Here is a 12,378-nt window from a genome sequence, read left to right as displayed (position 1 = left end):
CTAGGGTTAGGGTTAGGGCTAGGGTTAGGGCTAAGGGGGTTAGGGTTAGTTAGGGTTAGGGTTAGGTTAGGGTTAGGGGGCTAGGGGGTTAGGGTTAGGGCTAGGGTTAGCACTCACTTGACCCACTTATTCCCTCCACCAATCAAAATCCTCCATTTTGAACCTCATTTGCATAAAAAGTGCACTCAGTTGACCCGGCCATCTAGAATCCTTATACTACTAACGTTGTTAACTATAGTTTACAGTCCGTAAACTATAGTTTACAAACGATAAACCTAGCTTATCGACTGTGAAACTATGTTTAAGTCATTTTTGTGAATTTGGCGTGCGATACATGTACACACAATTCATGTCATCATCAGGTAACCATACTATCAAACGAATAATGTACATGTACTTTAAAATTGCTTTGAATATACACTTTTCAATACGGCAAAATCATATTTTGTGTAATACACCTAGATTTAATTTTTAACGATGACCGAGCACAATTTCACCATTTTTTCATTAAGGCCTACTTTTGTGTACTATACTATTTTTTCACTTCTTATTTACATGTATTTCGCCATGCGTCATATTACATGTATTAAGCTAATACATGTAATTTTTTTACCGTACGGTTACCTGAGGAGGGGGAGTGGTCCAAGTAACAGTGGTGTTATTTACCTGGAGACCCCTAATACCCAAGATGCCAAAAATCTATACGTATACACGTAGCAGTACACAGGAAGTCTGTGTCTGGTGATCAGGGTCAAAATTCCGTGTTTCGTGTCTAAATTTGAGTGAAACTATTTGAAATATTTCAATTTAAAATTTATTTATAAATACTTTCAGCAATATCCAACAAAGAAAAAAAAATTATAAAGAAAATCGTTTTTATAGTTTTTTTTTTTTTAAAAAAAGTAAAATTAAAGAAAAGAACACAGAGTAAAACCACCGATTAAACATATCTTTTTTTAATCAAACATGTGTAAATATCAAAATAAAAAAAAAGAAGAGAAAACATTCCATTCATAGGCCTATCCGTCGTGTGAACATATACCGCGATAGGAATACCCCCGGTATTACCTACGTTCTGACCAACAATAGTGTCCAAAATATTCACCATTTCCGGGTGTTCGTGTATTTAAATTTTTCAAAGTTTGCAAGATTTCTTTTATACTTTTAAGAATTGATCTTTGGCTTCATATATTCACTTTTTAATTTCGAATATTGGGTATTGACAGGCGTTAGGAAATTCGAACTAAAAGTTACAATCTCGAAACTTATGTTTCAGACATTTCAAAACTTTACAACGGAACATGCTGTAGATTGTATTCATATATACATAGATAAAACATGGGATAAAGGAATTTTTTATCCATGCCGTTTGTGCTAAATATATTTTCTTATTTATAATCATATTCCAATTTTAATCGGGAAATAGCGTTTCTGTGCACGGACCGGTCTAAATTCTACAGCAGATACATGTATCTTGGACAACATATCGCCTAAAATACAATATAGCCGTTGAGATTGAAAGCAAATATTTTATGAAGTCATGTTTTATTATCTACTCTCAATCGTTTTTTAAATAAAATTTTATCAAGATTCTTTTTTTAACCCCCGTATATACAAGGCGGGTACATGAAAGTGTTTGACGCGTGACCAGGCAATTTGTTTTCAAAAGACACAAACTCAGACTATCAGGTAGCACGGGTAGCTGGCCTGTCAATCAAATCAGAAGCTATTGTTTTTTTAATGATTGACAGGCGGTAAATTATTGATCTTGAATCAGGTAGATTTTGGGGGCGTTAACATAAAATTGGGTGTTTAAAGAACAAACTAATATTGCTTCACAGAAAAAATATAAACTGCAAAATATCTTATCTTACCACTATCTCCTTTTAGACCTGAAATATATTCTCTTATATTACTTCACATAAAAAGAATTAGTGTGTGATTATTACTCTGAAATTATTTTGGTTTTATGTAAGGTACTAGTATGTTTAAAGACATACATTTTTTATTGGCAAAACTACACACACTGAATTGTAGTGAGGCTATATTGCAAGCAAATATAATTCGACTGTTCTTGTTTAAACTTAAAAACGAATAAAGCTCACCTGGTAAACCTGATAGCCCTGGTTCACCTGAAAATTAGAAATAGCAATATTTGTGATGAAATACAATGTACAATAACTAGAACAAGAGGCCCATGGGCCACATCGCTCACCTGAGAAGCTTTGACCATTCCGTTCTTTACAAGATTTCCCCTTGTAATACGTATTGTGACCCCACCCTACCCAACTGATCATAATTTAAACAATTTGAAATCTACACAACCATAGGATGCTTTGATTCAACGTTGTAAAACTTTGATTCCCCATTGTGGCCCCACCCTACCCCAGGGGTCATGATTAGAACAATTTAGAATCTACACTACCCCAGGATGCTTCCACATAAGTTTCAGCTTTTCTGGCCCAGTGGTTCTTGAGTAGAAGATTTTTCAAAGATTTTTCCGATATATGACTATGTAAAACTTTGATTCGCCATTGTGGCCCCGCCCAACCCCCAGGGGTCATGATTTGAATAATTTAGAATATACACTACCCCCAGGATGTTTCCACAAAGGTTTCAGCTTTTCTGGCCTAGTGGTTCCTGAGTAGAAGATTTTCAAAGATTTTCCCATTTATTTCTATGTAAAACTTTGATTCCCCATTGTGGCCCCGCCCAACCCCGGGGGTCATGATTTGAACAATTTAGAATCTACACTACCCCAGGAAGCTTGCACGTAGATTTCAGCTTTTCTGGTCCAGTGGTTCTTGAGAAGAAGATTTTTAAAGATTTTTCCTATATATTTCTATGTAAAAGTTTGATTCCCCATTGTGACCCCATCCAACCCCCGGGGGTCATGATTTTAACAATTTAGAATTTACACTACCCCAGGATGCTTCCACATAAGTTTCAGCTTTTCTGGCCCAGTGGTTCTTGAGAAGAAGATTTTCTAAGATTTTCCTATATATTTCTATGTAAAAATTTGATTCGCCATTGTGGCCCCGCCCTACCCCTTGGGGTCAAGATTTTAACAATTTAAAATTCTCACTACCCCAGGATGCTTCCACGTAAGTTTCAGCTTTTCTGACCCAGTGGTTCTTGAGAAGAAGATTTTTCTCATATATTTCTTTGTAAAAATTTGATTCCCCATTGTGGCCCCGCCCTTCCCCCGGGGGTCATGATTTGAACAATTTAGAATCTACACAACCCCAGGATGTTTCCACATAAGTTTCAGCTTTTCTGGCCCAGTGGTTCTTGAGAAGAAGAATTTTTAATGACCCCACCCTATTTTTGTCTTTTCTTGATTATCTCCCCTTTTGAGGTGACTTGGCCCTTTATTTTAACAATTTAAATTTTCCTTTACCCAAGGATGCTTCGTACCAAGTTTGGTCAAAATTGGCCCAGTGGTTCTCTAGAGGAAGTCGAAAATGTGAAAAGTTTACCGACGGCCAGACAGACGGACGGACGACGGACAAAATGTGACCAGAAAAGCTCACTTTAGCCTTCGGCTCAGGTGAGCTAAAAACAACTCTTACAACTCTTTTCATGGAATAAATTTGCTAAAGCAAGGTTTTATAATTGAGACATTCAGTTATACTTAAAAATGACAATAGTGAATAAAATAGATAGAAAATAGCCAAAGCACTTTGATGAAACAAAAAATAAAAAATAGTTTTAGCATATCAATTGATGGAATAAAATTTGTAATAAATTATAACCAGGGGCGTAGTATCCGGGGGGGGCCAGGGGGGGCCTGCCCCCCCCCCCACTCTTTTTCCCAACCTTACTTAGACTATAGGAAATGTTAATTCAAAGCCTGTTTGCCCCCCCCCCCACTTTTAGAAATGTACCGAAAATGTAGTATAAGAATTTGTACCAAAAGTAGTTGACACTGAAAAAAGTTTACCCCCCCCCCCCCCCCCCCACGAAATAGGATTTTCGACTTCGGGCAACTTTTCCCTTTTTTTTTTTTTTTTGCTTGTCAACTTTTTCAGGTAAGTAAAAAAAACTTTTTCTCTGCCTGGCCCCCCCACTTTCAAAAACGATGCTACGGCACTGATAACAACATTCATGGTGAAAAACAATAGCTAGAAAATATCCATCTCACAAGGCTTGTGACGCAAAGCAACATTTGTGATAAAATATAACAGCAAAAACGATAACCATAATGATATTTGTGCTGGGATATAAAATCTAGAAAATTCACCATGAAAAGACGCCAAAGAATATTAAAAAAAAGTAATGATTGAATAAAAAAGTTTGCTATGAATATTTCGTTATATTTGCCTATCCACTGCTCTCTCCCATTATCAGTATGTTAAGATTAACTACATTCATAACCCCATAGACGCAACTGCTTCTGCTGTGAATGCATTTGCTCTATCACACTCGTGTGGTGTAAAAAATACTACAATTGTATATTGTGTTGATAAGTATATATATGAAATGTTTCGTAAAAGAAATAAATATAAGTTTTTAATAATATTTTTTGTGAAAAAAGATATTCAGAACAATCTAAAATTGCTGATTTATATTTTAAAAAATTTAATTCTAGTCAATGTATTAAATTGTATTATAAAACTTTTTAAAAATTGAAGAGAACCGCCATATTTTTATTTTTCTTATCGTATTTTGCATATCTGTACAAAGAACAATAACTCTTCACACTTGGATAATAAAACATTCATAAAAAGCAAAATTCAAGAACGATTTCAACTCTTAACAAGAGGCCCATGGGCCACATCGCTCACCTGAGCACTAAGGGTAGGAAAAAGTAGAAAATGGCTTTTAATTGTAAAGTTTAAATCCAAAAGTAGTCCCATGACCAATCATGGATTTGCTATTTAAAAAAGAATTTTCCTATATATATCTTTAAAAATTTTGGTCGGCCATTTTGGCCCCGCCCTACCCCTGGGGGTCATGATTTGAACAAATTTGAATCTACACTACTTGAGCATGCCTCCATATAAATATGATGAATTATGGCTTTGTCATTCTTGGGAAGAAGATTTTTAAAGAATTTTCCTATATATTTCTATGTAAAACTTTGGTCGGCCATTTTGGCCCCGCCCTACCCCCGGGGGGTCATGATTTGAACAAACTTGAATCTACACTACCTGAACATGCTTCCATATAAATATGATGAATTATGCCTTTGTCATTCGTGAGAAGAGGATTTTTAAAGAATTTTCCTATATATTTCTATGTAAAACTTAGGTCGGCCATTTTGGCCCCGCCCTACCCCCGGGGGTAATGATTTGAACAAACTGGAATCTACACTACCCGAGGATGTTTCCCCATAAGTTTCATCTTTCCTGGCACAGTGGTTCTTGAGAAGAAGATTTTTAAAATATGCCACCAAATTTTCATTAATTCCCAATTATCTCCCCTTGAATTAGGGCGTGGCCCTTCATTTGAACAAACTTGAATCCCCTTCACCCAAGGATACTTTGTGGCAATTTGGTTGAAATTGGCCCAGCGGTTCTTGAGAAGAAGTCGAAAATGTGAAAAGTTTACAGACAGACGGAAAGACAGACGGACGCCGGACAAAATGTGATCAGAAAAGCTCACTTGAGCTTTCAGCTCAGGTGAGCTAAAAACAAATAGAAAAATTAAAAAATCATATAGAAAAGCATTCTGAAGTTATAATGATTATTAAAGCATTCTCTTTTTTATCATAAGGTTAAATTACAGTATTGATTTTTGTCAGAGGGTTTCAATGACGTCGATCGATGACGTCACATCTGCATCAAAACAAAAATTAGGCTAAGAGAATGTGACGACGGCGCAGCTTGTATCTGATAACTGTGTTTTAAAAGAGGCTTATACTTTATAAATTGTTTTGATTTATTTGAGAAAAGGTGCAGTGATCAAGTATACTCATTTTAAAGCCGTGTGTTTTCTTTACTAAAGACAACAAGCCACATCCTTATGTAAGCCAGGATTTCCTCTGATATTTTTGACACCATCAAAGAATGCAAATATAAGTAATAAACAACGATTATTCAATGAACATGGCGTTATGAATAGCAATAGCTCTGCTGGCGCATCATGGAATATGCCATAACGCCATGTTCACTAAATAACGTTGTTTATTTCTTAAGTGGTTACCTTTTATTACACTGCATAAAGTATGTACAAAATTGGTTAAATATTTTGTTAATGAAGTCAATTTCTATGGTTTAGAGAATTCTTTTTAGATCGATTACTGTTCGGTCGTTATCTTCTCTCTTCATTTCCGCACAGCAATTCTGTTTATGTTAAATCTTAGTTTTCATTTTTTTAAAATGCCAATATTCCATTTAAACATGTATTTGTAGCAGAATATATAACATATTATACATTGCAGATGGTTTACCTTTTTCTCCGAGTATACCTGAAAAGAATCACGTACCATACATGAAAAAAATTATATAAAAGAAAAAAACTTTCTCGAACAAAATTAATATTTGGTTAGTTCATTATACAACTAAATGAATTTTTCTTACTTATTTCGATATATAACTTAATATGTAGATCTTTTTAGTGGAAATATCGAGATATGAAGGTTATATTTACATAATGAAAATTAGAATTTTCTTACCCTTGTCTCCTCTTTTACCTACAAACACGAAAAAGGCACATTATTTCTTATTTCAGATGATTTTTGACTTCAAACTTTTTTTTTCAGTCGTGTTATAAGTTTAAACATGGTTGAGATACATATATCGAATCTAATGAAATGCTCGAAAGACCAGTTTAATTATGCATGTTTTACTAATCGGAATAAGGTATATACTTACCAGGCAATCCTGGTATACCTAAAAAGTTAATTTTAGTTATATTCACTTGAAGGAATGGACTTTTAAATAACAACTTCTAGTATTCCAACAAACACACAAGAATAAAACAATTTCTATGGCTTTCAATTCGACTTCTAGATATATTGAAGACGTATTATCCATAAACATTTGTATCCATTCAAGACTGTCGAGTATGTCGACTCTACATATCCAAGGTAAAGACAGATCTGTTTAATATTTAGATATTTTACTAAAGATAACGAAACTTAATGATAAACGTGACGACTTTCAATTTTTCTACCGTAAACTTCCCATACTTGTGTAGCAATACATGTATACCCTTATCAACTGCATACAAAAGACATGTATAAGATTTTAGTCTCCCAGCTGATTCAAAAGCATGCTCAGCATAATACAATTTCTCAAACGAGGCAAGCTACTGTCAAACAAGTTGATGAATCAAAGATCTCAACTTCCTCGTTTAATTAAAGTCATCATTTTACAAGTTCTTTGGTCGATACAATGACCTTGTCAGCAAATACAATCTACTAGTATCATTAAGTTGGAAGCTGACTTTATCTTATATACCAGTTGGTAGATGGTGTTTAAAACTACATACTAAACGTCTACAGATTTTTACGGCTTTAAGATTATGGCGTTTGCCCGATAATGGTAGATACATTTTTAGACATGGAAATAGCTTTAATTTGTTTTTAAATGTTTTAGGTTTTCTGTTTAGAGAGAGAGAGTAAAATATTAATATACCGGTATACAAAACTATTCCTGCAGAACCTTTAGTATTTAATTTCTTTCATAATATCATAATATTAAGAAATTAAAATTCTAAAAATATCATAAAAGGTATAAAACTTATTTGAATGATTCCAAATATCTGCTACATGACGTCACAGGGAATATACAGCGTTAGTACTTTTGAATGCAACAACGCATCCCAAATATTGTGCACAATATAATTTGACTTGCCTTACTCCCTCTTTCCGCTACATTATATCCAAGGGAATACGTATACAGTGTTAGTATTTTTGAATATGCCAACGAATCTTGCAGCCTTTACACATAATAAAATTAAACTCACCCTCTTCTCCTCTTTCCCCCTTACACCCCTTCACTCCTTTCCCATCAATCCCTGGCTCTCCTACCAAAGAAGTAATAAGCACGTATGGTAGTTCACATATTTACGTATTTATCATAGATGTATAATATTTAATGGATCATTTTTTCTATAAATATTAAAATGATAATTTTACTTATTTTAGCCCATTTCGATATTTTAAAGTTATTTTCTCTCTTTTTTCTTTTTACTTTATGTTTGATTATCACTGGTTTATGAAATTATTTTGGAAAATTACCCTTTTCCCCTTTGGATCCAGGAGGTCCAGGGATAACTAAATAAAGAAAAAAAAATAAAAGATATATAAAAGGATCCTTTCACTTGACGCTCAACGAGTGCTATTAAAATGGCAAAACGAGAAAGGAACCTGTATTTAATTTCTTACTAGGAGTCCTAAGATCACAGTCGGATATTACTTTCCTGCAAAATCTGTAGTCAATGGTCTGAAAAAAATTGAAAGACATTTTTCAAATTTAACAAATTTTACCGGTTCATTATCGAAACCATCTCTGATGACAGGAATACCGATAGTGTAAGCTTTTCAAGATTTCTAAATTTAATAAACATAATAAATTTGCTCAAGAGAAAGACAAAGCATATACTTCATATAACTACACGTATCTCATCAGACAAATTTTAAATAAGATAAGGGCGGTCTCTCAAAATATTTCTTTTTACTCACCTCATTATCGATAATGTACACGCTACTACGCCGCAGACGGTTAGATTTCCCGCGTAATTTATCTGCGTACCTTGAGTAAATATTTATCGTCTGGTCATCGTGAAAACAACTATTTCTGCTTGTAACAAACAGAATACCAGTAAGGCACGTATTTCCAGCAATAAGTAAGTATATAATTTTGATGTGCAAAGCCAGATCACCTTGGGCCTCCATTTTGTTTATGGAAGGAATCTGTGAGCGCTTTCTTATCAGACATTGCCCTTGATAGATGCTTTCTCCAGTTATTATAACACTTGGAATATTTTTCCAGTAAAAAATCTTATCAAGAAAACTTTTTTTTTGATACAACACGTTTAAGCAAGGTTTTTGTTGATTTAGGTTTTCTGGTTCCAGTATCTTAGATGTTTTTCTTTATCTCGTGCAATTTGATGTTGGATCACGGAACAATGGATATTTAATTGATTGTTAAAAAGAACATATATAGCATTAGGTGAGCAGCTACAGGTCGTTCATAATGCCTATGGTGCGACAATTATGAAAGTGAAAAATTTTAACATATTTTATGAAATGAATCAAAAGGATTGGAAACAGGGTTCTTACAAAACTAACTGGTCCCTCTCCCTATATATAACAATATGTCATGCAAATAAAATATCAAAATACAATATTTTCAACTGATAAGTAAATAACAGGTCAATTTAAAATCTGCATGCTTCATCAATAAATTTATGGAAAGCAGCGAAAATATTATAATTAGTCAATACATGCAAATCTTTGTCACCGCATAATAAGTGGTTTGTGTCAATTGTTATCGATTTTTAAAGCATAAACAGGTAGTTGAAAAGCTTCTATCATTTGCATAATTTCTAATAATGATAAACATCGATCTCCTCATACTTTCGACATGTACAAAGAGGACTGCTGATTAATTTGCGTTTATACATGTATAGATCATGATTAAATACTTGTGTCTTAGTTTAGTATGAAATACCGTATAAGCAGAATTTTTAGCAAGGATTAATTTTGGCATTATTAGCGAGGATGCTGAGATCGCTAAAATTGAATATCGCTAAAAATTAAATGTGTTTTATTTGTAATATCTTCTTTATTGAGCATTTTAAAATCGCTAAAAATAAAATACCGATTTTTAAGGACAACTCGCTAAATTCGCTTCCCGCTAAAATTTCCACTTATACGGTATGTTTTTGTAGCGTTGGCCAAAGGAAAAATACGTTTAAAACCTAAATTAAATGTTTATTTTAAAAAAAATTCATATAACATTACTTTATGTAAAATTTTTAGAACTTGCAAAAATCTCATCAAAATTAGGATTATTTGCCAATGAAATAGCATATACACAATAAAGGCAAAAAGATCCTCTCATCATAGTATTACACGATTTTTCGATAAGAGCTGGTCGTCTCTCCATTTTTCAAAGTTTAACTTCAAAGTCCTCAGAAAAATACACAATTTTGGGTTAACAAATCAAGCAGTAAAGTCCAAATATGTCTTAAAATACACTAACTTTATTACACAACATTAACATTTTCCCTATAAATATTTGAAGTCCGTCTTATCAAGGATTATATCACAATCTAAATTTGAATGCATTCAACATTTAACAGGAGTTATCATTAGAGTTCAAACCCCATGAATACCACATTAGTTTTTTTTCAATAACAGAATTTTTTTTTGAAGAAGTTTTGTTTATTATATCAATTTCAATGTTACCATAAGAACTTTTACTCTAAATGCTTAGTTAACAAATAAATATGATTCTTATAAATCTGAAGTTATAGGCATTCCGCACATCTTGTTCACCCATATCCATTCTTACAGAATGATTAACCCCGTGACAAAATTAAAAATAGTCGAAATATAACACCGTAGCGAATCTATCAAGATTTATCAAAGAAAATTTACATTATGGAAAGATATCACTGCTACCTATAGAGAAATATTTTAAGAAATACTTTAATAATATTTTCCCTATAAAAGGTATAATAATAAATTAATGTTATTTTATATTATAACATTATACCATATTAATATACTGATATTATTTTATAACGATATTGGATCGGTATTACATTATACCAGTATTATATAATACCAATATTATATTGGATCGGTATTATAACATATCATATAAAGATAATTGAGTGAACTAATTTTATATCATGTTAAAAATTTTCAAATTATAAATGATTTTAAAAAATGCAGACATTCAATACGTGGCACTGGAGTTTTAAAAAGCCACCATTTTTGAAAAAAAACAAAAAAAAACCAAACAAAAAAAACCAAACAAACAAACAAACAAACAAAACACAAAAAACAAAAACAACAACAAATAAAAAAACAACATCTACGTTTTGATTCCGAGGTAAAGTATGCAAATTAGTAATTATATATAAGCTGCGCAGTTTCAAGATGCATTAATAAAAAGCAATGAATTCAAACTATTGCTGTAGGAACTGTATCTTAGTATTAATGTAATAAATGTATTTTAAATGTACAAATGTTATACAAGATTAAAACGCAACAAGAAGGATTATTGGACTCACCGAGGAGTAAAAGTCATAGGACGAGGACAGCCCGGAGAAGGTGACGTCCTGGTACATTTCCGGTGGCTCCAAGTTGTTCCTTTTGGATCTTTGGGTCTCGTCCTCACTGTTATTTCCGCCATGGCTGAAGGGAAAGTTCGACCATCTGGCCTCATTCAACCGTTTTAGTTCGTATAAGCCTCCAACGAAATCCAAAGTGCTGCAATGCTGGTGGCGGACAAAACAAACAATAGAATGTATATAATTCTTAGATGAAAGAGCGCCCTATGTGTCTCCATCTCACGAACCATGGCAAAATATGTTCCATTCATACAGATGGTGCAATTATAAAGAATAAACCAAGAACAAAATATATTGTAGTAGGTTAGTCGTAATCATTCAACAGCATTTCTCTAATAGGTTTAGATAAACTATTGTCTGTCTAGATGCAATTGCATGATATTTCCAATAAGTGCTCGTTAAAAGGGCAAAGTATATCGTGTGGATCAAGCGATTTTAATCATTTCGACTCCCCCTCTAACAGTGTAGAATCTTTGATTTTCTGTGTAATGAGCACCCCTGTTTTTGTATACGTTTGAGGTAGATCTGCCCATAAAGCCTAATAATCCATCCAACAGCTACCAATGAAGAGAACTGAGTGGGGGTTGCTCAGTTTTGTCGTCATATGTGTTTAACCACAATAAATGTAAAAATTTATCTAAAATTACCGCATTATTATGATTTATAACAGCCAAAAATTTAGCAGGGGTCGAAAGGTGTGAAAATCCTTGATATTTTTCATACACACACACATCCACTGATATCTTTAAATACGAAATGTTTTCAACTCTATGCCAGCAGACTATAAAACGTACGTATGTCGGAAATTGCTCCTTATTTAAAGTTATCTTTAAAAAAACATTTATTGAATTTTGATGAAAAACAAAATTTTTAATTCTAACTGTTTGAGGCATTATTATTTTGAACAATGTATTAAAATATTACCTTTCTCAAAATGAAAACTCTTTAGAATACTGTGGAATATGTGGAGATGACGATCTGTATTCGAGCTTTAAAGTCCATTAATTATTACAAAACGAGAGCGGAGCTAGTGACACCTCTAAAAGCACCAGAGGATGGGATCAGGTACCATGGAGGAGTAAGCATTCACTGTCGACCGTCACTTCCGCTGTGTGCTCCTTG

At 33.3% G+C, this 12,378-nt stretch overlaps 1 protein-coding gene across 1 annotated transcript; it reads right to left on the bottom strand.

Annotated features, from left to right (window-relative positions):
- Positions 1–6,394: 6,394 nt before the first annotated feature.
- On the bottom strand, positions 6,395–8,897 carry LOC134270471 (collagen alpha-1(XIX) chain-like; the record flags this gene model as incomplete). The annotated part of the gene is made up of 7 exons (XM_062752723.1): positions 8,633–8,897; positions 8,336–8,393; positions 8,189–8,224; positions 7,915–7,974; positions 6,819–6,836; positions 6,620–6,637; positions 6,395–6,412 (listed from the first exon to the last, which is right to left on the bottom strand). Coding segments are annotated over exons 1-7 (421 nt in total), but the record flags the coding sequence as incomplete, so codon positions are not given.
- Positions 8,898–12,378: the final 3,481 nt, after the last annotated feature.

This window comes from Saccostrea cucullata, unplaced genomic scaffold (genome assembly GCF_032062105.1).
Source record: "Saccostrea cucullata isolate Sc308-1 unplaced genomic scaffold, CSIRO_AGI_Scuc_v1 ctg15550, whole genome shotgun sequence".
NCBI classification, from domain to species: Eukaryota; Metazoa; Mollusca; class Bivalvia; order Ostreida; family Ostreidae; genus Saccostrea; species Saccostrea cuccullata.
Note: the sequence above shows the minus strand (reverse complement) of the source record. Positions and strands in the feature narration are given on the sequence as shown.